General features: G+C 35.9%; 3 protein-coding genes and 1 long non-coding RNA gene across 5 annotated transcripts in view; 1 reads left to right on the plus strand and 3 right to left on the minus strand.

Moving 5' to 3' along the window:
- LOC125653618 (succinate-semialdehyde dehydrogenase, mitochondrial-like) overlaps positions 1 to 6,354 on the minus strand; it is a 34,986-nt gene extending 28,632 nt beyond the window's left edge. Inside the window, exons 1-2 of one of the 2 annotated variants that reach the window (XM_048883189.2) lie at positions 6,327 to 6,354; positions 2,004 to 2,199 (exon numbers count right to left, since the gene is read on the minus strand). In XM_048883189.2, coding sequence (XP_048739146.1) covers positions 2,004 to 2,118 — 115 coding nt within the window. In that variant the 5' untranslated portion in view covers positions 2,119 to 2,199; positions 6,327 to 6,354. Of the gene's footprint in view, positions 1 to 2,003; positions 2,200 to 5,835; positions 5,956 to 6,326 lie in introns of those variants that run through there. The other variant, XM_048883188.2, reaches the window with a different exon arrangement.
- Positions 6,355 to 11,995: 5,641 nt separating this feature from the next.
- Positions 11,996 to 16,861, minus strand: LOC125656294 (uncharacterized). The gene is made up of 2 exons (XM_056145338.1): positions 16,692 to 16,861; positions 11,996 to 14,659 (listed from the first exon to the last, which is right to left on the minus strand). Exon 2 carries the CDS (start codon positions 14,655 to 14,657, stop codon positions 12,210 to 12,212), a length of 2,448 nt encoding a protein of 815 aa, XP_056001313.1. The 5' UTR covers positions 14,658 to 14,659; positions 16,692 to 16,861; the 3' UTR covers positions 11,996 to 12,209.
- Positions 16,862 to 16,970: 109 nt separating this feature from the next.
- On the plus strand, positions 16,971 to 18,396 carry LOC125653621 (tripartite motif-containing protein 45-like). The gene has a single exon (XM_048883195.2). The coding sequence runs from the start codon at positions 16,988 to 16,990 to the stop codon at positions 18,122 to 18,124; it is 1,137 nt and encodes a 378-aa protein (XP_048739152.2). The 5' UTR covers positions 16,971 to 16,987; the 3' UTR covers positions 18,125 to 18,396.
- A 5,604-nt stretch (positions 18,397 to 24,000) lies between these two features.
- On the minus strand, positions 24,001 to 25,087 carry LOC130048495 (uncharacterized). The gene is made up of 2 exons (XR_008797288.1): positions 24,580 to 25,087; positions 24,001 to 24,228 (listed from the first exon to the last, which is right to left on the minus strand). It is a non-coding gene; the product is annotated as an uncharacterized LOC130048495 (long non-coding RNA).
- Between the last annotated feature and the right edge of the window lie 677 nt (positions 25,088 to 25,764).

Below are 25,764 nucleotides of genomic sequence, written 5' to 3' on the forward strand. Positions count from 1 at the left end.
GTGTTGTTTCACTAAAATATCAGTGCAAAATCTATTCATAAACAAATAAGAAGTTCAACTTATTTCATTACCATCTAGTTGTCGTGTTATTAAACACAAAATTTTCAAACGCAAAATTGTATAGAATGTTTTGCATTATAGCATACCCCAGGATTTTATTACGTGTACAACAAAAGTAATAAATGATCATGAATTAAAGAATGTTTGGGCGAAGTAGATAGTTCGACAACAAATGTGCTTTGGCGTTCTCACTATCCTCAACCATGTATACCTTGCCATTGCTGTCGTCCGTGTTGCATTTCTTCGGTTTTATTTTGAATGACGTTAAGAATGACGGCACAATAACGTGACGTCACAAACGTTACTGAACTCCGCACCATCGGACATTGGCGTGACCATCGCACTTTGGCGTCCGTAACGTTAACAAACCATCGCACTTTGGCGTGAACATCGCACTTTGGAGCGACCACCGCACTTTAGAGTCTTACAAATATAATGTTGGATTTAGATATTCTAAACGTCTTATTTGCTTAAATTTACCATCAAAAAATAATAAATCAATAAACGAACAATTTGTTGAAACAATAAAAATCAATATATGCACCCAGGGGTGCATAAGCCAAGTTGCATGGGATACATTGTAAAGTCAGGAATGATGTGGCATATTTATAATTGTGAAGAACTAATTTCAGTTTTAAACTTTTCAAGTTACTGTCCAGAAACCATATTTGTCTGAAGTTTTCAATCTATCTTTGGTCACTGTGACCTTGACCTTTGACCTTTCTTCTCCAAAATCAATAGAAGCCCTGCTTTGCTGGTATCCAACAATATAACCAAGTTTCATTTGATTCAAATTAAAAATTTTCAAGTTATTCTCTGGAAACTAATTTTTTTAAAAATTTTAAATCTATTTTCGGTCACTGTGACCTTGACCTTTGACCCATTTTCTCCAAAATCAATAGGGGTCTTCCTTACCTGGTACATAACAATATCTTTAAGTATCATTTGATTTGGATTTAAACTTTCTGAGTTATCATCCGGAAACCAAATATTTCTGAAATTTTCATTCTATATTCGGTCACTGTGACCTTGACTTTTTTCTCCAAAATCAATAGGGGTCTTGCTTACCTGGTACCCAACAATATATCAAAGTTTCATTTGATTCGGATTTAAACTTTCTGAGTTATCATCCGGAAACCAAATTTTTCTGAAATTTTCATTTATTTTCGGTCACTGTGACCTTGACCTTTGACAATTTTTCTCCAAAATCAATAGGGGTCTTCCTTACCTGGTACCCAACAATATATCAAAGTTTCATTTGATTAGATTGTAAACTTTTCGAGTTATCATTTGGAAACCAATTGTTGACGCCCAACTGCCCGCATCACCAAACCAATAGCCGAGTTCAATTTCGTTGCAACTCGGCTAAAAATTGCCACGTTCTGTGTCGCACTACACACCAGTAGCAGTAATTGCTGCTTCATTGCATTGTCTGATTAAAATGAACTTCGTCAATTGCAGTTATCTCGATTTTTATGCAATTTCTATAGTTTATAGAATTAATCAATCGTTTACATTTGATGTTGGTAGAGAAGGCTACTTCCTAAAGTGCACTCGGGTTGTTTTCATGTTTGTGGAAAAAACGTGAATTTGTAGTCTTGTTGTTTGCGGGCGAAGAGAGAGAGGGGGGAAATACTATACGGTGTTGTTTTTCTGGTATCGACAGAAAGGATGTTTTAGGGTGGATATGAATAAACATGTTTGATAAAGTTTCAGTATATTAATTGTACAATATTTTTACAATGCATTCCATAATGCATGTGATAAACATGTACTATGAAAATTGGGGGGGGGGGGGGGGGGGGGGCAGTAAATTTCACTGTGGGCCATTAAATTCAGACTGTTCACTGGTCCGACTGGCCAGTAAGTTTTAAATGTTTTCATGAAGACTGCATATCAAGTCAAAAAGTGATTATAAATTCATACCCAACATTGTAACTTACCATCAAAGGTTTTGCCACTGCTGGCTGGTACCCATTCCCCATTAACAAAAGCCTTATCGTGTACAAACGAGCTGGCTGCTCTGGCTCCGGGCTTTGGTGGAGTCACGTTGTCCATTATAACTTTGTGAAGTGATGAAAATATTCGATGTCTTGGTGTTGAAAATGCTGAGATAATCCTTACTGTTGCCAGGGTTGGCTGAAAATAATTCAAGAATACAATCTTAAGGTAGTACTCTACATTGTCATAATGGCTGACTTCCTTTAAAAACATGGATGAAAAAATCAATATCAGCAATATTTGACTTTTCCTTTTACATTTAAATACCTAGCCGAGTAGCTCAGTAGGTTAAAATATCGACTGCTGAACTGTAGGTCGCAGGTTCGAGTCCAGCAGGGTTTTTTAATTTTTTCCAGATAAAACTGTATTTTTTGACAAAATAAAGTAAATTTGAAAATTTTCAACTTCAAAATATTGTTGTACATATCCTCCACTTTTCATCTACGTCAAATTTCTCTGGTGTAACATATACCTCCTTAAATATGACAATTAGCACTCTAAATAAAATTTATTGAGCTATTAAGTTGCAGCATCGAAGTTTTGTTTTTGTTTTTGTTCATTTCTTTCACAAGATTATGTGCTTGTGTTAAGACCTCACCAGCTGTAGGTAAAGTACCACATTTAATAAGTTCAAACATTTTTTTTATGTGATGGGCCATATCAGTGAGGGTTCTTTAACATACCACTCACAGTGCCTGCTGGGACACAGGATCTCGATCTGTTTTGAAGACTTGTGATTCTCACTTCAGCCATTCTCACATCTAAATGCTCAGCATTTGGTGAATGAGAAATAAGTATACCATTTTTTCAATGACTTAAGTTTGACGGTCCTATGGGGATCCGGGTTAAAATAGGTCCTCAGTACCCCTTAATTGCTTGTTGTTAGAGGCGACTAAATGGGGCGGTCCTTGGGATGACACCACAAAATCCGGGGTCCAATGTCACAGCAGGAGTGGCACAACAATGGCCGTAAACGTCGAGTATAGGCCTAAATTTTGCAGCCCTTCACCGGCAATGATGGCGTAAAATTACACACGTCAGGATGATAAACATATCCCAGCAGAATGTTTTACATACTTGTAATCAAACAACTTAAGTTTGACGCTGCCATAGCACAAATGGTTCTCAAACTGAAAAATTCCCAGTCAGGAAATGAGCAATCTTTGATCTAAAGTAACTCTGCACTGTTCATGCATGCAGAAATAGGAAAGATCTAAAATTTGTACACATCCACACCCCCCCCCCCCCCCCCAAAAAAAAACCCATTGTATTAGCTCTTAATGCTGAAAAAAAACAAAAAAACGTTTTACATGCAATCCTAAGGAATGAGGGACGTTTCGACCCAAAGGATATTTCGACTTAGGACGTTTTGACCTCAAGGACGTTTTGACCTAAGACGTTTCGACCGAAGATGTTTCGACTCTAGAATATATTGGGTCGAAACGTCTCACCTAATTTTTCATTGATAACTGGTATGTTTCGACCCAAAGTTTAATCTTAGACCTTCTCTCTCTATAAGGCATACCGTGTAAAATCCAGTGCAGAAAAGAGAAAGAAAAGTTGGTTTGTACATTATATAATGCTTAAGGCCGATCTATACAACATAAGGATTTATAAACATTGTACTTGATCACAAGAGTTCTAAATTTTATCAATAAGGCCACTGATAAAATGTGTTGTGTTTCCGCTAACCCGACCGACCCTAAATTATAGCCCCGACCCTAGAATTTTTTTTCGATATTTAAAACAAAAATCATCATTTTTCCGGAAAAATATATTCCCGGTTCTTGGTTTTCGTTTTAGTTAGACATTGAGATGAAGTCATTCAAATGCTTTAATGATATACAAAATTGCATGGTATTGTGTCAAGCGTTTAAACAACATTGATAATGTTTCTAACTAACAGCATGGATGATGGTTGACCCAGTGTCTAGTACCTCCATGCGTGCTCACGCAACGGTGATTTAACAATTGAAGTTAACAGACGGTCGAGAGACTCTGCCAAGTGTCATGTTTTCATAGAAGACTTTCTTTTGTTAGAATTGCCAACTCTTATGGTGTTTTTAGACGGTGGCTATTTATAGCCATGCACTGTCTTATGTTATCGCTTCAGTGGGCATTACTATATACACACGGGGACCCTAGTTTTATATGGAGGTCATGATGCAGAGTGACAGACATGAATGTCCAGTCTGTCAAATTTGTATGCACATCCTTGGTTTCTGCTGCAGTTTTAACTGAAAACACTATGAAAAAGGCCGCAAATAAAGCAGTGAGCGCATCCGAGTTGTTAATGGCTGGTGAGAGCCGAGAGGAAAAACAGATGTGCAGATTGTTTTTAAAATAAAAATTTATGTCTGGTAAAAAGTTTTAGCTGGAAGAGAGTTGGATCCCATTAGGATAAGTGGGATCTGCCCAGACTGTCTTCCTACCCTTGTTCCATTTAGATTGTGAAAATACATTCAGAAATGTATTAATAAACTTAAAATATGTTAATGATGTTGATATTTTGGTGATGATTTAATATATTTTTTCAAAACCATCACATTATTTTCCTGTCAAACATATCCAATAGAAGTATTCCTATGACAACCAATCTAAATTTAGAAACAATATATCTGGTACTTGTAGAGCATAGTGGCATAGAGGAGTTAACTTTTGTGTTTTATGCTAGATACGTTTCATCGAAAAATATAGTTTCTTATAAAACATCTGGAAATAATCCTCAGCCAATAACGGGTGAAATGTTATGATTGAAAGTTTACTTGCAATGCAATTTAAGCAAAATTTTATTTTGAAAGTATAAAATTCAATAGAACATTTAACTTGTGCAGTAATTAGGGCTATACGGACCGTGGATATCGGCCTGGATAGCTCAGTGGTTAGAGCACCTGACTAGAAATGCAGGGGTCCAGCCAAAGATTTTCTCCTTCCCATACTACATTTGGTGCCGTTGACCACACCTGGTGGTGCAGGTTGACCTGTCAGGGGCGAAAAGAACCTGGGTTGATATTGAAAGACAATTATAAAATTATAATTGATCTTACGGAGGGAGGAATGTAGTAATTAGGGCTTTACGGACTGGATATCGGCCGGGATAGCTCAGTGGTTAGAGCACCTGCCTAGTAATGCAGGGGTCCGGGTTCGATTCCCGGTCCAGCCAAAGATTTTCTCCTCCTTCCTATACTACACTTGTTAGAGTTTACAATGTTTTTGAAAAAATAAAATTTAAAAAAAAAAATAAAATTTATTTCCTACCTACCTACCCTATTTTTTTCTGGAACGTTAGCGGAAACTCAACAATTTTTATTGTTGGCCTAAGGCCAATAAAATCCACTTGATAGAAATGCAGTCATGAAATATGCATTCTGGTCAATCAAATGAATTAGCATAGGTCGTGGCTTGGCCGAATGGAGTGAATTTATTGGCTTTAATCATCACTGCCTAGTTGCCAAGACCAACAACAGCCACAATGGGTATGGGGGTGTTATTTAAAAAAAAAACAATAAGTGCAAAAAATAAAACAATGTGTAGGTAAACATATCGTTATGTCTTTATATCCATCCCAGGACAAGGTCAGCTTACAAGTACAATGTAATCTACAAAACTGCTATCATTTTGAAGTTTTGCAAGTCTGCTCTATAATAATCAGTTTTAATTGACTTGTTTCTTGATACAATTTCGAACTCCTTTGACATAATCAACTAGCAGCAATACGATATTCTGAAAGCAAACAAAAGACGTTCTATATAACATGTATAATCTATTTCGTACCATTTTCTTCAGATGGTCGTGGACATAGGCAAGATGTATAAACAAATGCCCATCCGGCTAACGGAACCAATTTTACCGTTATGTCCTCCGTATCTACTTTCACTTTGTGAGATCAAGAACGATAATCGGTAACTAGTGATTTTAACCCCTATATTTTTCATTGATTAACACCAATAATTAAAAAAAAAAATCATCGAAATTTCGGTAATTTGTTTTTCTAACATTTATTTGTGTTTTTTTTTTTTTTTTTTGAAGCGCTTTAAAAAGTTATATATTTGAAATGACCCCGTGTTACGCGTGTAGGCCTATTTTATAAACGTTTGAGGCCTGATTCATTTCGCATGCAAGTTAACTCACAAAACTCATCAAAACTTAAATTCAACGCTAATCCCTGCACCTTACCTTCCACGTGCCAGATGTACAGTGTAGGTAATTTGCTTTAGACAAGTATTTAGATAAGGTGACAGAGCTAGCAAAGTGGGTCAATTTACCTGACGTGTATCCTCGATAGTCAAGACTTATTTGAATTCACTGTCGGAGAGACTACATACATATATACCGTATGTTCTATATCTTACATAATTATGATGACTATTCAATTGTACGAAAGCCCATTGAGCTCATTTTCGCAGCTAAAAAAAATTTTTTTTTTCCGCGTTATATACATGTAGGCCTAACACGAAACAATCTGACTAAAGTACAGACCTATATTATTATATATATATACAATCTGACTAAAGTACATACCTATATTATTATATATATATATACTATTATAGGTCTGTACTTTAGTCAGATTATGAACGCGAAACATTCGCGAACAAACTCGTAACTTTCGTGTTATACGCGATACTTTAGCGAATAAAAGCTAGTTGTTTTCGCATTATATGATACGTAACTTTTTAAAAGATTTTGTCATTTATTTCTCCGAGAGTGGAATAAATTATTGCTTTTTTTTTTTTTATTGGTTACATTTTTTTTATACAAGAGTCGAAGAGACCACAATTTTACTTTAAAATTTGAAAATGTTAGGGGGGGGGGGGGGGCATTAAATCCGCCACTGATTACAATACTTTGTAATTTTGTATATGCATATTTCTTGATATAATTTGACTGCTTTATTTAAGAATATCATCTTATTAGCCTTTGATTCCTACGGAAGCCGATAGGTGCCAGAGTATAGAATTAATATTTGTTTAACTGGCGGCCGCCAGTTAATTTATATGGCGGGTGGCCGCCAGTTAATTTATGTGGCGGCCACCAGTTAATTTATATGGCGGCCGCCAGTTAATTTAACTGGCGGCCGCCATATAAATTAACTGACGGCCGCCAAATAAATTAACTGGCAGTTAATTTATATGGCGGCCGCCAGTTAATTTAACTGGCGGCAATTTATATGGCGGCCGCCTCTCAATTTAAATCATTTATATGGCTGTCACCAGTTATTCAACTCCTCTCTCTTTCTCTATCTCAAAATGAAAGGGGTGCAATCCCTCCCCAACGCTTAGTAATATGTATGTGATATATATATATATATGTGTGTGTGTGTGTATATATATATATATATATATATATAAGATAAGTAAGATAAGATATATATAATATATATATATATATATATATATATATATATATATACACACACACAATTAAGAGCATTCAATGATTGTTTTTCGATTGTACTGTTAAATACGTACAACCACGGGGCTGACCCTCCATTTTTTGACAACGTTCAATTTCTGCTATTTTCACATGCAAACTAAATCATGTTCACATGTAAAATAAGATTAATTGGCGGATTGGCCCCCACCCCACTCTTTTTGGTGGTATTAATGAATGGTAAAAATGTAATAATGAATGAACTGATGAATTGAAGGATGAACGGAGCCCTCTCCCTCCAATTTTGAAGTACGAAGTTTGGACAAAAGAGACATTTTAGGTTCCTTTTCTGCTTGTCAACAATTGTAGAAGACAATTCCCAACTGCCCCTATACACTTTGAAAAACGATGCTGCGTGTTTGCGTACTATTCAAATCTTTCCAAAATAATCACTCAACAATACGAATTACATTGTTTTTGCAATTGGCAGCCGCCATATATAAATTAAGTGGCGTCCGCCAGATAAAATAACTGGCGACCGCCAGTTAATTTATATGGTGGCCGCCAGATAATAAATGGCCGCCGCCATTTAATAACTGGCGGCCGCCAGATAGTAAGTGGCGGCCGCCAGTTAAATTAAGTGGTGGCCGCCACATAAATTAAGTGGCGGCCGCTAGTTAAATAAATATTAACTCTATACCTTGGCACCTATCGGCTTCCGTAGATTCCCTAGCTTGTACTTAAATTTTGAATATTTTTTGTTTTATTAATTGTCACCGTGGCATAAAAAAGGTATTTCTTGACAATAAAAAATGTATGTTCAAACCAAACCAAAAATACATTAAATGACTAAAGTTACAAAGGTCGCTGTGATAATTTCATTGGTTTTTCCCAAAGATGGCACCCAATGGACATAGCCTTTAATCTAGAGACATTCTCACAGGTTTTTCAGATTATCAAAATGAATCAAAAGAAAAAGGAATTAAGCATTGTTTGCTCATGCAATAGCATAACATAAATTTAGAGATTTAGTGGTTGATAATATATAGTTCTTATATATATATATATATATATATATATATATATATATATATATAAGCACTAAAGTTCCAACAACACCCGATACCTCAAAGTGTCGGATCCACAACATGGATACAAGGTCAAATACAAAAAATTATACAAAGCACTAAAATGACCAACGACACGAACAACGAGATTGTCAATCTCGTTGTTCGTGTCGTTGGTCATTTTAGTGCTTTGTATATATATATATATATATATATATATATATATATATATATATATATATATATTGCACGTAAAATGACTTTCAAGGTGGCTACATGTCTGCCTTAAGCCCACATGTAACCCCAATCCTCTCCCCGTGTTACAGATCACAGTATTTTGTCTTCTTGATTGTGATTCTGGATATCTTCTAGATCTGCTCGGAGATAAAACAGCAGCTTTGGGAATTGCTCATTATGGGAAAATCAGATAGTCAAGGATAACTTCATGTAATAGCTCGATGTAATGCACAGTAATTAGATATGGTCCTATGAACCCACGATTACAAATAAATATTATATTTTTAAGCTTTTAAAAAAATACACAGAATATATACTGAACAAAAAAGAAAAAAAAAAAAGAAACGCATATTCAGATTATACATGATAATTTAATTCTTCAGTTTACATCTTATTTTTATTTTTTTAAAGTTTAAATGCTGTAAACCGCCCTGTGATAAAAATCAAACATGTCTCATGTTGCTGTGTTGAACAGTTAAGAATAATATCACAGCTTCTCTCGGTCCATACAAGGTAACAATTTAATGACTGGATTACAGTGAGTTTTAATATCGCGTATGTCCTCCGTTTGCATCAATTCCAGCCTGAAAACGTCTTGCCATAGAGTTAATAAGCTTGTTGATGGTAACCTGAGGGATATTGTTCCATTCCTGCAACAAGGCCTGCTCTAAATCCTGGATGGTGGTTGGTGGATTGAGACGGCGTCTAACTCGTTTATCCAGCTCATCCCATAGATGTTCAATTGGATCAAGGTCTGGTGAGAACGCTGGCCATGGAAGAACATCCACATTGTTCGTCTGCAGAAAATCCGAGCACACCCTTGCCACATGCGGCCTTGCGTTGTCCTGTTGCAGAGTCAGATTGTGCTGATGGACAAATGGAACAGCCAAAGGAGCAAGGATTTCATCACGATATTTTAGTTTATTCATATTGCCATGAATTACGTGGAGTGATGTTCACCTTCCGTAAGCAATACCTCCCCACACCATAACGTTTCCACCACCAAAGCGATCTCTTTCAATTACACAACAGTCTGCAAAACGCTCATTCTTCCGGCGATACACACGTGGACGACCATCAGCTCTATACAAGTTGAATTTCGACTCATCTGTTAAGAGAGCTTGATGCCATTGTCGTCGCCTCCAAATTCTAGGGTCATGCTGTCTTAACCAGTCCATTCATCCCTGGCGACGTCTCGGCGTTAGTGGATTTCCAATGTATGGACGTCGTGCACGAATTCCAGCTCCTCGCAGTCTGTTACGAACAGTTTGAGCACTTATACGCTGATTTCCTCGTCCAGCAATTGTAGCAGTAGTCTCTACAGCAGTTTTGAATCGACTGTGCAGGTGCTGAAGGCGGATCTGACGGTCCTGCCTGGGAGTGGTAACCCGCAGACGGCCAGTTCTTTGTCTGTCATCTGTGCTTCCCAGCTGGTGGAGACGAACATTTAACCGCTGCACAGTCGATTGATGTACTCCAAATGCAGTTGCAACATCCTGTTGCGTAGCTCCGGCTAGTAGCATCGTTACAGCCCGGTTGCGTTCATCTTTGTTTAGGCGTGGCATTGCGGCATCAAACATGCCATAAAATCTTAAATATGGGTTTGATAGGAGTGTTTGTTGTTTCCCTAAATCCAAAATATTAATGACAATAGACCCCTGATTTACAAGAAATCGTGCAAAACACTTTTTATAAACATGATTAACCAAGCGAAACATTTCGACACTGTGGTTTGAAAGGGCCATGCTGTGTTTTGAATAGGCCACATGTATCCATTGATAGACGTGATAGTTACTCCTTGTACTGTTTCAAAATTTCTTTAATGAGTAAAAAATATGGGTTTCTTTTTTTCTTGAGTATATGTGTATATGATTTTATCGTGCGTAGGAAAACACGGGGGTGGGGTGCAATTCTTTGTTATTTCTTATATGGCTTGATCTGAAACCGAGAAATTCTTAGATTTTTTTTTCTTTATAGCTTTCTCCCAAAATATCGTCATTGAAATAAATGTGATACATTTTTTGACGACCAAGATTGAATTTAAATAGAACAATCGGTCACCTGCATATTAATTATAGATCGATGTAAGTATCTCTAGTCCCAAGGCCTATGGAATCTAGAGAAAAGAAATCCTGTTTTGAATACTCTATTCAACAAAAGTACATTTATACGTTTTAAGATGCCATCTTTCTTTCGATATACCTTCGAAAGTGGCTGTAGTGATGAAAAGCCTTGCATGATATAATGTACGTAATGATAACAACACAATATGACTAATTTAGACCATCCTAGAGTCAGTAACCTGGGGTTGTGAAATTCACAAGTTTGATACTTCTAAATATGCATTTAGTTTTACACTGTACCAATATAGCAGGAAACTTCAAGAAGAAAATATTTCGCTATAATAATTTTGGCTCTACCCTGGAATCAAACCCTCACCCCTAAGGATCATGCCATCATTTACAATTTTGGTAAAGGACTGCCAATACTCCTTATATTTAGTTTCAATTTAGTATCAATAGCGTTAATTACTATCTAAATGTTTAACACATATACACTGTATATACCAAGTTTGGCCCCGCGCTGACAAGTGTCAAAACCTCTACCCCGGGGATTACGAAATTTACATTTGGGTAGAAGCCTTCCTGATCTACATCACAATGCATTTAGGTTTTCTTACAAAAAAGAGAAAAGAAATGTTTTGAAAATCGGAAAACTTTTGCCCCGCCCCTAAGACCCAAGGGGTGCAGGGATTCATAAATTTACATTTGAGCTCCCTTGTACAGATGATGCTTCACACAAAATTTGATAAGAATTTGAATAGTAGCTATTATAAGAAGTTAAAACGTTCTATTGTTCGCATATTTGATAAATGACAATTTTGGCCCCATCTGATACTAAAACCCCTACCCCTAGGGTCATCAAGTTTACAATTTTGTTCAAGGACTACCCGCTCTTTCTAAATAAATATCCATTTAGCTTTTATTTAGTATCGATAGCACTAAATAAGATGTTATTGAAATATTTTACTCATAAACACTATGTGCCAAGTTTGGCCCCGCCTTGGGGTCAGAATCTCGACCCCGTGTACGTGGATCATGAAATTTACATTTTGATAAAAGTCTTCCTGCTCTATTTTACTATGCATTTAGTTATTATTACACATGTACGTAATAATTGATAATTACTTCAAACAATATTTAAGTTTACGTGAATTTTATTTTAAAAATGCTAATAGTAAAAAATAAGAATAATTGTTGATAATTTTGTGACTTCCAGTTTTATTTTTGAGGTGAGGCCAAACGTGGCTTTTTACAAACCTAGTCATTCGTTTCATACATGTAGTTATTTATACAATACACATACATGTATAGCTCAAGAACAGATCAAAATATCCCGATTTTTGTTCATATCAACATGTCACAAACGACTACCTCCTGACATTGTGCTGTTAGTTCCGCTACTCGCAAATTATGTACATATACCAGTCATTTTTGTATAAATATCTGCCACGTTTGCTGAATTTCTCCCACCTCTTATCACGCAAATCTTATTTCCTTCCTTTGAAAGTGATATCACTGTTGGAATTTCTCCAATATCAATTTTTTGAATGAAATTGCATTTTTTATCCAAAACCCATAAATAATTGGAACCTTTTTCACATACATATATGTCTTTATTTCCATCCATGATAAGTCCGGCTGCACCTTTCATATCATCATCATGGTACTGAAATAGATTGTCTCCATTCCCATGAATTCGATAGATATTGCATTCTTGTAATTCACTGTAAAATATGAGGTTAATGTTGCCCGCACAAACGTATCTGATATTTTCTCCATCCACAGTCCAATCTTTCTTTAATACAAAGTCACTGTCAAAAATGGCAATGTTTTCATCGCCTGCAGTAATGATCATTCCATTATCCATACCATAGACCCCATGGCAATGGAAATCAACATCTATATCATCAACCTCAGAGAAGTCGTTTACATCATACACTAGTATCTTCTCTTCTTGGGGAAAGCTTATGACGCATTCATTATCAGCAGTAACAGTTACGTCAAAAGGTTTGTGTTTCAAGCGAATCTTCTTGATAATTTTTTTGGTTAGTACATTACAAATGAAGGCCGTGTACCTTCGTTTCAAGTTTGCATCAACCACGAGAATTTCATTTTCAGATACCCAACTGCATCCAGTTATATGGGAGTTTCCTCGTTCGATATCTATCGTCGTTAACAGTGAGAACGTGTCTCCTCCGAATTCAAAAGACCTAGGATGGTCTTCAGAAAATCGTTGTCTTGAACTTAGATCCATTTCGCTCACCCATAACCTCGACTGTGCTGAAAAACTGTTAATTTTATATTTTTTACCGGATGTATCTGTAGTGGAGCTTTCCAACATCACATTATTCCAACTGCTACACGCAGCAGTAGAGCGAGTTACATGAGACGTTTCATTTTGTGTTCTACGGACTTCTGCTAAATCTTTGTCTGCAGTGCCATCCAACAATTGCACAACATTGTCTTTAGTTTCACCAACAGCAGCAATTTCACCGATGCTATTAATGTTTGGCTTTGCTGATTTTCCATGGTTTTCCTGTTTCGTTTCATTTGCATCGTCTGAGCTAGCGGAAGGTTCTGTTTTGCCTAATACACTCAGTCCATCTAAACCATCCAGGGCCTTGGATTTATCTGTGACACATGGAAACTCCTTTACATGTTTGACTTCATAAATGGAGCCGAAAGTTTCAACTGAACAAAGGTTTCTGAGAATGGCTAAAGCTTGAAAAGATATTGAAATATCTTTCTTGTTTTCTAGTAGCAGAGTTGGGATGGACTTTTGAACATTCAGAACGATGGTCTTCACCTTCTGTTTTTCAAGAAAAAATCGAATTTCTGATCCGTTTAGAGAGGCGGACAAAATATCAAGAGCATTTGTCAAAGACATTCTCTTCTGTTGTAGCAACGGCAAAATCGATTCAATATCTTGCAAATTAAAGTAGGCCATTTTGTATGATTCTGCGACCAGAATATCACATTTTTCTAATATTTTTCTTTTGAAGATTTGTTCCGTTTCCATGATAAGTTTGTGCTTCCGTTGAAAAAAGCAATCAATTTCGGACTCAAATGAGTCGGTGACATTCATGAATGTACATATTTCATCATTTAAGGTCCTTACGGATAATAGAAGCTTTGAGATGGCTGCATCAGCTACACTTGCGGCAACGTCATCAACATTATCATGTTTTCCAGAACAAGTGTCGATATGATCAACAGAAATGCATCTTTCACAACATACATTATTTTCGGCTCTACAGAAATGGGTCAAACGTAAACCATGTTTGGCACACACTTCTCTTGCCTTGGCTACTAAAGACATCTTTCCAGCTATTTCTTCTTTGGGGAAAACCTTGTGTTCGGCAAGACATGATAAAGAGTTGTGGAAAAGAAAGCATTCTTCACATAGGTAAGCAATGCAATCAAAACACCAATATGTTGCGTCAGTGTTTTTTTGGCGGTTTCTGCAGGGCTCACAATTCAGATTTGTTCCCGTTGAAATATCTGTAAGAGTTAATATAATACTGTTTTGTAGAAGAGATACGGCAGGTTCAATTTCGATATCTTTTTCTGAACTATCTTTCAGCGGAGTTATATATTGACATGATGGGCACTTTAGAAATTTTCTCCCACTGTCATTATCATCTTTGTCTTGAAGATGCGTTTTCTGGCGAAGTAAGCATTCTTTACAGAAAGAATGTAAGCAATTCAATGTCACCGGAGTGCAAAGGTTTTGTTTACATAGTGGGCATCTCAGGACAGTATTTGTGATTCGACTATCATTGCCCCCGTCATCTTCTTCGTCATTTGTCTGTGGGGTTGTTACTGGTGTCGTCGATGAGGTTTTGTTAGTTAACATATCTGTAGGAAAATGATAAAAACAAATCAGTTATGCTCGTATACACTTGTCATATAGTTCATGTTCTATCCATATATCCTATCCTCTTCGAAATTGAAAGTGAGAAATAAATTTGAATATGACAAATGTTCAACTGCAGACATCTAATGCAAAAATTTATATATATATATATATATATATATATATATATATATATATATATAGTTTGTAAATAAAGAATTCGGTATTTGATACAGTAAATACATCCAATAATAAAAGTCAAGAAACACAAAACTCGAATAACATTTCACTGTTAGCGCTTTCGGCTTTAATGTCTCTTCAGACAGTTATAAAATTTTATAACTGTTTGAAGAGGCATTAAAGCCGAAAGCGCTAACAGTGAAATGTTATTCGAGTTTTGTGTTTCTTGACTTTTATTATTGGATATATATATATATATATATATATATATATATATATATATATATATACTGTGCTGCAATCATTTGTTTTTAATTTGAACGTTTGTGAGTCAGATTACATTGTACAACGAAATTTGTTCAAGGAGTTAAGGCTGTAGTACAGTTACAAATCATACTGTATTTTGAATTATTACCATAGTACATCATAACATCATATTAAAGTAAATAATAATCTTTATGCAAGATTACTTTCTCCTCGTGATTTGTTTGCCCTTTGGTTTGGTGTTAAAAGAAAGATGCCCATGTTTAATATTTTCTGGTGTCTTAAATACATCCACTGACAACAAGGACAAATGGGGGAATAAAACAGAGTGAATATTTTTCTATATGCAATTTTTTTAATATATTGTTTACGCTATAAAATCTTTATAGAGATAAATGAAGCAATGCGTTCACCCCTTAAATATCCCCCAAAATACAGTACATATTCTTCACGGATCACTGGATGTGGGAGGAGCTCATCTTTGGTCATTGCTATTTACCTGGAATTTACCTGGCCAAGAAAGCAGGGTGTTGTGTATAGTTTTGATATACACAGGACATGTCTCAGGGTGTTGTGTATAGTTTTGATATACACAGGATATGTCTCAGGGTGTTGTGTATAGTTTTGATATACACAGGATATGTCTCAGGGTGTTGTGTATAGTTTTGATATACACAGGACATGTCTCAGGGTGTTGTGTATAGTTTTGATATACACAGGATATTTCTCAGGGCTATCTGTAGGGTTTCTGTGGTCATAGTGATTGTATAATGGTTGTATTGCTAACAGTAGCTGACTGTACACAGTCTACACCCACCCACCCTCCCCTCCCACCTCTCTCTCTCTCTCTCTCTCTCTCTCTCTCTCTCTCTCTCTCTCTCTCTCTCTTTTACTCTCAATCATGGACTAAATGAATAATTTCTTTTATGAATATTGAGGTATCATAAATTGATAATATAAATCATTTTCATAAGTTACAAATTTTAGAAATCAATGTGCAAATTATTGTTTGATTTCTGATTGTGTAATTTATAATACATGTATATAGAGGGGAAAATACAATTAAATCAAAATTGCATTTATCAATTATGTTAATAGCCAGATGTCGAGTTCCAATTTGTTTACACTTGAATCTACCGTTAAAAATACATACAAAGCACACCTTTCCTTAATGTTTTATCATATATTTAGTGATCCATGCAGTTGTCGATAATAACGTCTGGGTGTTAAGGAATTTGACTATGACACATCAATGCTATCTTATCATCTTTCTTAATTTTTATGTTGTACAATCTTGAAATTGTGGGAAGCATTAGAAACGTCCGAGACCAATGAGTGTTACAAAAATAGCTGTGCACTTGATCTTTATTTTTGATGCACGGGGCTATGTTTATGTAAATATACAGATTGACTGATCCCCGTACGTAAATCAAAACATACCACACACCTACAGGTAGGGTGTGTTCATGTCCAGGTATACACTGTTATTGTATATCTCAGCAATGCCAAAAAAAAAAAAAAACCCCAAAAAACCAACAACAAATAAATTGGAATACATGTGCGCTACAATGAGTTCAATATGTTAGTTACCTGTAATCTGTACTGTTAGTCAAAAGGCCTATGTATCAATATTGTACCTCTGACGCTCTGACGTGGCAGAGTAAACAAGGAATTATAGTAATAAAAACTTTATAGAGAACACGATTTTCCCAGATTAGCAGTGTTCAATATTTCGGCTGTATTTTCTTTTCATAAAATTAATAATGACAATGACCATACATATGATTATTTCAGAATTATTTGATAGTTTTATGACAAAGCAGAAAATACACAGCAAAGTAAAACTAACCGAAAATACCCAATTTGGTTTTGAATATTATGACACAATGTCATCTTCCCATTCAGCAAATCGACCTTTAATCATGAGTTACGAAGAATTGATAACTTGTCCCATATGTCTGGAATATTTTACGAAACCTCGCTACCTCCCTTGTCTACATACATACTGTGAAGACTGCCTTTCGGATTACATTTCCACAGCCTACAAACAGGATGAGGAAGGATTTTCATGTCCAACGTGTCGTCTGTTCAATCGTATTCCGATTAATGAAAATAAATCCCCAAAACTGGCGGCAGCGGGTTTTCCGGTTAACCATTTAATTATGACACTGCTTGATCAAAAGAACATAGAGCAGAAAGAAGTTGTTTGCCAATCTTGCTTTAAAAGAGGTCAGGATGCACCTGGGAAATTTTGGTGCTATTCATGCAGTGCTGCCCTTTGCGAGATATGTGGGGACTTCCATAGATCCTTGCCTATTCTTGCCGATCACAGAATTGCTCCCATTGATGATTCTGAAGACACCCCTTCCGTTGTGTCCAGCGCCCATGATGTTTGTGAAGTCCATCCCGGAAAGAAACTTGAAATGTTCTGTCAAGATCATGACGTCCCTTGTTGCGTCACCTGCACCATGGTGAACCATAGAAAATGTGAAACCGTTCTTACACTTCAGGATGCTGCAAAGGGTTCAAAGGATACGAAAGAGAGCGATAAGATTGCCAGTACCATAAAGGTGCTAATTGAAGATATTGACAGTAAAATTAATATGTTTACAAAAGACTACGAAACACTTGAAAAAGCCAGTGAATGTCGCAGAAAGGAAATACAGAAATTTAGTGACAAAGTAATAAAACATGTTGAAACATTGAACACAGAGTTCGACAGAAAACTAATAACAGAACGAGCTACACAAATGAATGAAATTCAGGAGCGTAAGCGAGATCTTCTTAACATGCAAAATATGCTAGCTAACTGTGAACGTGTTCTTCAAGCTGCTGAAAATAAGTGTTCAAAGGTACAGTTGTTAACACTTATACCAAAGCTATCAAAACTTCGAGATGAAAGCAGAAGCAAGCTGGAAGATATGAAAAAGAAACCTACCAAACTGCATACGGAAATCATCATTGATGAAACCATTAAAGCATGTACAAATATTGCCTCTCTGGGGGAACTGAAACAAATCTAGAATTTTGTAAATGTTTCCATTTCGGCAAAACTCTTTCGATAACAATTTGAAAGAAATCCATTAGTGAAGAAAAACATGTGCAAGTATTTGTAACTACAAAACTACACCCAAGTACACCGATGTAATATAGGTTTTCTTATTACAGATGTTTTCTTGTCTTTCAAATACTATCATCATGTAGATAAGTGTTGAAAATGGCATGTCCGAAGGTATACATACATGTAACAGGCTGATTTTTACTTTGATCATTAATAAATACATAGATATAACAATTTGCTTTGAGGTCAGTACTGATAATTCAAAAATATATGATCATTTTTGTTAATAGGTCTATTTCCGTCGTCGTCTGTAAACAATTTTACATCTTTAACTCCTTGAAAACTACAAGGTCAATCATTACCATTTTTGATTTCAAACAGCTCTAGTATAAGAGAAAATTAAGGTTTGAAATTTATTACAATACAATAGGGGGGGGGGGGGGGGCTCATGTCCTGGGCAAACTATGCAAAATACCAATTTTTCAAAAATCGTCTTGATATTCATGAAGCCTATACCTAAATTATGAATCCGTGGCTCCTGGATCAGAGGTTAGGGCCCTAAGGTGTGGCTAATATGGCAATGTTATGAAAATGTATTAAATTTTAAAACACCTTCCCTACTTTTATATTTATTTGAGAAAATAAAATTGCATTATAATTATAATGTAATCGAAGCTCTCTACATAATTTTCAAATCCATGGGTTCAGGGCTCAGGGTAGGGCCAATATGGACATACAATCTTAAGATTAAGTCTATCATTACTCCTCCGTCATTGTGAATCAGCTCTTTGGACGAATAGGACATATCAAAACTCGCTCCGCATTCAACATTGATTGCCAAGCCTAAAACCAAATATATGTAGTCTGTGATGCAAATACGTTTGTAGATTTAGTGTAGCTTTAGTGCTAGATGTATTTCTTGTTTTGTCATTCTCTGTTACTATTAGCCATATCATGTAAACCTTTTCGTTTGTCCTAAGAAGGGATGAGTCGTCCTGAAAATTTGACAATCTGGTTAATCGTGTCCTTGGTCATTATAGTGCTTTGTATAATTATTTTTTTTTATTGAAAGTAGATATTAACGGCAAACTAACAACTTTTAGGACAAACAGGGTCATTTTAGCTTCTGCATCATTATCTTCCCATATTTATCCAACAATATTACATTATCACATGCATATGGTGTCTATATCTCTGAACTGATTCGCTACTCAAGTGCTTGTTCTGCGTATAGTCAGTTTTTAAATCGAAGTAGGCTACTGAGAAAAAATGATTGTGCAGGGGTTTCAACAGACATTAGTCTCGTTTTAAAATCAGCATTTCTATGGTCGTTATAACAATTTAGTCTGCCAATACAACCTATTATAGGATCAACTGCTGTGTGACACGTTTCACATCTATTGTTAGGCCGTTCTTGGCACAATGATTTTTTACATGATCAAGATGTAGGGCTCACGACTGGTGTGACCGGTCGACAGGGGATGATAACTCCTCCTAGACACCTGATCTCACCTCTGCTATATCCAGGAGTCCGTGTTTGCCCAACTCTCTATTTTTCGTATTGCTTATGGGAGTTATGAGATTGATCACTGGTCGTTATCTTCATCCTCTTATATATATATATATATATATATATATATATATATATATATATACACTGACAAAGTTTTTCAGTTTTATTAGGTCACCTTAGTAAATTCAGGTGACCTAAGTACTGCGTCCATCATGCATTACCAGTTCCTGATAAGTTCCATTCCAATTCTTTTCAAATTTGGTATGAAGCATCCTTGGGATAAAAGGGGCATCAATTGTAATTTTCAGGACTCCTACACCCCTGGGGCCTTAGGACAGGGCAAAAACTGTCAAAAATTCACCAATTTTCAAAAATGGTCTTCTCTGGAACCACACACGTGTAATAAAAACTAAATCCATCGTGATGTAGAGCAGGAAGGACTCTACCAAAATTGTAAATTTCATTATCTCCGGGATCGAGGTTCTCACCTTAGGGAAGGACCAAACTTGGTATATAATGTTTATGTATAAAACACTTAAGGAGGTACTCTACATCGTCATAATGACTGACTTCCTTTTAAAACATGGATGAAAATATGAGTATTAGCAATATTTGTCTATTAATTTCAAGAATTCTCGCCTAGCTGAGTAGCTCAGTAGGTTAGCATGTCAACTGCTGAACTGTAGATCGCGTGTTCGAATCCAGAAGGGGTTTTAAATTTTTCTCGGATTGCTTTCAACTAAAACTGCATTTTTTGACTAAATATAGTAAATTTGAAAGTTTTCAATTTCAAAATATTGTTGTACATATCGTCCACTTTTCATCCATGTCAAATTTCACTGGTGTAGCACACCTCCTTAAATAACAAGTTCTTTAGTGCTATTGATACTAGATTGAAACTAAATGAATGCCTAGAAAGAAAAGGTAATCCTTCACTAAAATTGTACATTTGATGATCTCAGCGGTAGGGGTTTTGGTGTCAGGGTTGAGACTAAATGGTCAGTTATTAAATGTGTAAAAAATAGAACTGTTTAGACTTCTTAATAACTACTATTCCAACTCCTTTCAAATTTGGTATGAAACATCTTCGGGACAAGGCAGACGTAAATTGTAAAGTTCAGAACTCCTGCACCCCTGGGGCCTTAGGACGGGACAAAAACTGCCAAAAGTCCACTAATTCCTCAAAATCTTCTATACATCGGAACAGCTTTGAAGAAAAACTAAATGCATAGTGATATAGAGCAGGAATGTCTCAACCAAAATTGCAAACATGATTCTAGGTGGTAAGGCTTTGGTTTTATGGTGGAGCCAAAATTACCATAGTGATTATTGTCCTTATCATTTGAAGGACTTCTTTCAGTTTACTGATGCAGTATAAAAACTGATTGCATATTTAGGACAAGAGGCCCATGGGCCACATCGCTCACTTGAGTCACCTTGGTCCATATCAGAAGACTTTCTATATATATTTGCATGTAAAACCGTAGTCCTTATTATGACCCCAACCTACCTCTGGGGGCCATAGTTTTTGCAAACTTGAATCTACACTATGTCAGAAAGCTTTCATGTAAATGTGAACTTCTTTGGCCCAATAGTTCACGAGAAGAAGATATTTGAAGATTTGTCCTATATATTTGTATGTAAAACTTTGATCCCCCCTTGTGGCCCCATCCTACCCCCAGGGGCCATGATTTGAACAAACTTGAATCTCACTATATCAGAAAGCTTTCATATAAATCTCAGCTTTTCTGGCTCAGTGGTTCTTGAGAAGAAGATTTAAAAAAAAAAATTCCTATACATGTATATTTGTATGTAAAACTTTGATCCCCTATTGTGGCCCCATCCTAAAACAGGGGGCCATGATTTGAACAAACTTAACTCTGCACTATGTTAGAAAGCTGTTCATGTGAATATCAGCTTTTCTGGCTCAGTGGTTCTTGAGAAGAAGATTCTTAAAGAATGTCCCTATATATTTGTATATAAAACTTTGATCCCCCCTTGTAGCCCCATCCAACCCCCAGGGGGCATGATTTGAACAAACTGGAATCTGCACCATGTCAAAAAGCTTTCATGTAAATATCAGCTTTTCTGGCTTAGTGGTTCTTGAGAAGATTTTTAAAGAATTTTCCTATATATTTGTATGTAAAATTTTGATTTTGATCCCCTATTGTGGCCCCATCCGACCCCCAGGGCCAAGGATTTTAACAATTTAGAATCTGTACTATATCAGGAAGCTTTCATATAAATCTCAGCTTTTCTGGCACAATGGTTCTTAAAAGAAGAAGATTTTTAAAGATTTTTCCTATATATTTGTATGTAAAACTTTGATCCCCTATTGTGGCCCCATCCGACCCCCGGGGGCCATGATTTTAACAATTTGGAATCTGCACTATATCAGGAAGCTTTCATATAAATCTCAGCTTTTCTGGCTCAGTGGTTCTTGAGAAGAAGATTTTTAAAGATTTTTCCTATATATTTGTATGCAGAACTTTGATCCCCTATTGTGGCCCCATCCGACCCCCGGGGGCCATGATTTTAACAATTTAGAATCTGCACTACTTAATAAAGCTTATCTATAAATTTCCTCTTTTCTAGCCCAGTGGTTCTTGAGAAGAAGATTTTTTAATGACCCTACCCTATTTTTACCTTTTCTTGATTATCTCCCCTTGGAAGGTGGCCTGGCCCTTTATTTTAAGAATTTAGAATTCCCTTTACCTAAGGATGCTCTGTGCCAACTTTGGTTGAAATTGGCCCAGTGGTTTTTGAGAAGAAGTGAAAAATGTTAAAAGTTGACAGACGGACGGACGCCGGAATACGGGCGATCAGAAAAGCTCACTTGAGCTTTTAGCTCAGGTGAGCTAAAAAGCAGAAAAGAATGCACCAGTCATGGTGAACTTTCAAAAGTTATTCCAAGGATCATCCGAGACAGAATATTGTGTGTTTATTGAAAGTCACTTGTACATTGACATAAATCACGACACCCATACTGATAAAGCTTGCTGTAAGTGTGCAAGAAAAGTCAATAACGTGAATGAAAGTGTTTTGAAACTTATGACAAACTATGAGCGAACAATAGGAAGTCTGTTGGAATCCTATGGACATCGACCATCTAAAAGATTAGTTTCTGGTTAAATTTTAAGTCGCTTATAGACAGCTGATTTAATCCATATGATATGGCTTTAGAATATTAGATAATAGTATTTCCATGTTAATTTTAATTCATAGAAGCCTTGATTGTTCAACATTTTAACATTTTGGAAATACCCATAGCCATCATCACCTGTCAACTTATCAGGGATTCTGCAGCACCACACTGCAGTGTTGTAATATGATCCCTTTACCGACCGTATTCTGGTCGGTGATTTTGCAGGGTTTACAAGTCTCTATGTTTGGCATTATTAAAATGTGTTAAAGAGAACAATGGTTAATAAACATAGATACTTGAACAAGTCTAAGAAATCCTGCTTGGGAAATATATCAATCACTCTGGTGCTCTTATAATTGGTTAACGTTTGCGAAAAAATGACCCCAAAATATTGTGATGCCCGAAACTTTTGATAAAAATGAACGATTCTAGGAATGTTTATGACATTTCCTTAAAAAAAAAAAATCAAAAAACAAAAAAAAAAAAAAAAAAAAAAAAACAACAACAACAAAAAACAAAAAAAACAAAAAAAAACAAACAAAAAAACATTCACGCAAATCTGACTACACATTACCTCTCTAGTTACTATATATTCTAAACTTATGTGATCTTTGGTTTACGCTGAAACGATTCATCTGGTAACGTGACTGGTACAGTCAATTAAAATTAAATGGGGGTGGTCCTCTCTGACATATGACAATTCCTAAATTAATTTAACTGATGAATATATACGTAGGAATATAGATTCCCGGGACATATGAACAGATTTGTGAAGTCTTATTTTACTAATTTCACATCCTCCGGGTAATGTGTAGATATAACTCAACTGAAACGTTTCATTGAAACAATACAGAAAGTAAGAATATCTGGTCACGTGACCGGTACAGTCATGTGACAATAAACAGGGGTGGTCCTCTCTGGTATATATAAAAATCCTAAATTCTTTTAACTGATGAACATATACGTAGGAATATAGATTCCCGGGACATATCACCCTATTTGTGAAGTGTTTACTTACTTTATATGATTCGGGCAACCTTAAAATGTGTAGATATAACTCAATTTGTCAATCAGTATAGGCATCCAAAGGGTATACATTTCAATAAAAATCGGCAAGATGCCGGTATTTTATTTTAAGGTAACTCCATACTCGCATTGTTAAGTAATAAAAGTTTGAAACGTTTATTTATGTCAGTTTATTAGAGTTAATAAGTAAATCATCAAAGAAAATATATCGGTCATCACACTTTTTAAGATGCGAGACAGATCTAAAATTCTGCCTTTTTGCAGATGTTGACCACACTATAATCAGCATGGGTTTTTTCTCTCGATGTAGTTTATTACTGTTCTTTAGCACAATAATATGCTAGTGCATACTGTGTACGCTGTACTGCATTGTGGTAAATAACTGAAAATACACAAAATCAAAAAATATTCTCAATATGCTCAATTAGTGATACAAAGACACTCCGATTTAGACAACAACATGAACATTGCATCGCCAATGATATAATTCAAATGAATAATAAAAATATTCTAGATATAATCCCCGATTTACTTTTATATAAGGCATCTTAAGTATGATCAACTTGGGTTTGAAATCTGATAAACAATGTATAGGAAAGTTAATTTTACTGACATGATATAAATATTTAGCCTTGAGCAAAGTAATAAACTTTGCACTAACATATATATTGCTAAAGGACTTCATACCTTACAATATCATGAAAAATGTTTGCTGAGTAAAAATGCAACTTACACATACTGCATGGGGTATCAATTCATAAATTTGTTAAATGTGCTTGGAGCAAGCAAATCTCGTGCGCAGGAACTACGCACTATGAATTACAGAACCAATAACGGTCAAACGGATCGCCTCGATTATTAACATGGTTTAAGAGAGATAACTCCATTCCGATGTGAATACATAACACTCCCCGCCTAATATGAAGTTTTCAACATTTACATGAATCATGTGAAGGCATAGAGTAAAACATTACAACAAAATACGTAAAGTAACGAATACATCTAGTCTGTGTAAAGTGAAAATAGTGGAATCACTTGAGTTATTGGTCGGACATAAGTATGTTTAATTCCATCTTTACGATCTAGGTCATCCCTACTAGGGAACACACGGTTAACGCGATTTAGAGGTCAAAGGTTTCTATGCTGTCCATTGTCCTTTAGAATGACGACATCACCAACTTGAACATTTGGTTTGACCTCCTTCCATTTGTTGCGCGACTGTAGACTGTAAATGCTGTTTGCACCAACGTTCCCAAAATCTGTCAGCAAGGATTTGGACAATCTTTCATTGGGAATTATCTAAATCGCGCAATTAAGTTTCATAGGGGCATTGGACACGTCCCCAATCTTCTGTGTTAATAAAACATTTGGAGTAAGTACGAACAGTAAATCGGAAAGGATTCACTGAATACCGGTGCGATAGGTCTACTGTTGATAATATTAACAACTTCAGTAAAAAATGTACAAAGCACGTCATGTGTTAACGTGTCGTGTTTTACTTTAAGTAAAATGACGTATAATATGCGACGTGTGACGAGAAGTTGCCATGTTCCTCCCACATGTGAAGAGTAGGGGGTATTAAACTTCCACACAGTGTTTCTTTTTGTTAACATGTTCTGGATAGGGGGATCCTCCACATTTACTGAGCAGATTCCGAGTTCACGGACGGCTTCAATGAAATTTGTTCTAAAATTGTAACCATTCTACAGGTCAACAAAGCCACGAGTTACAGACAACTTTGTCAGAGGTAGGCGTAGTATCGTGATCAGCAGGATTTTGATTAGTCGCAATGAAGTTCCAATGATCTGCTGAGGTATAGTTGAGGATGTGCTGAATCCTGTTACTCACATAAGTAAGAAATCTCTTAGTGTGGTTGTGGATGTATCCTAATACTATTTTACTGTCGATAAAGAACTTG

The sequence above is a fragment of the Ostrea edulis genome, chromosome 7 (genome assembly GCF_947568905.1).
Source record: "Ostrea edulis chromosome 7, xbOstEdul1.1, whole genome shotgun sequence".
NCBI lineage: Eukaryota > Metazoa > Mollusca > Bivalvia > Ostreida > Ostreidae > Ostrea > Ostrea edulis.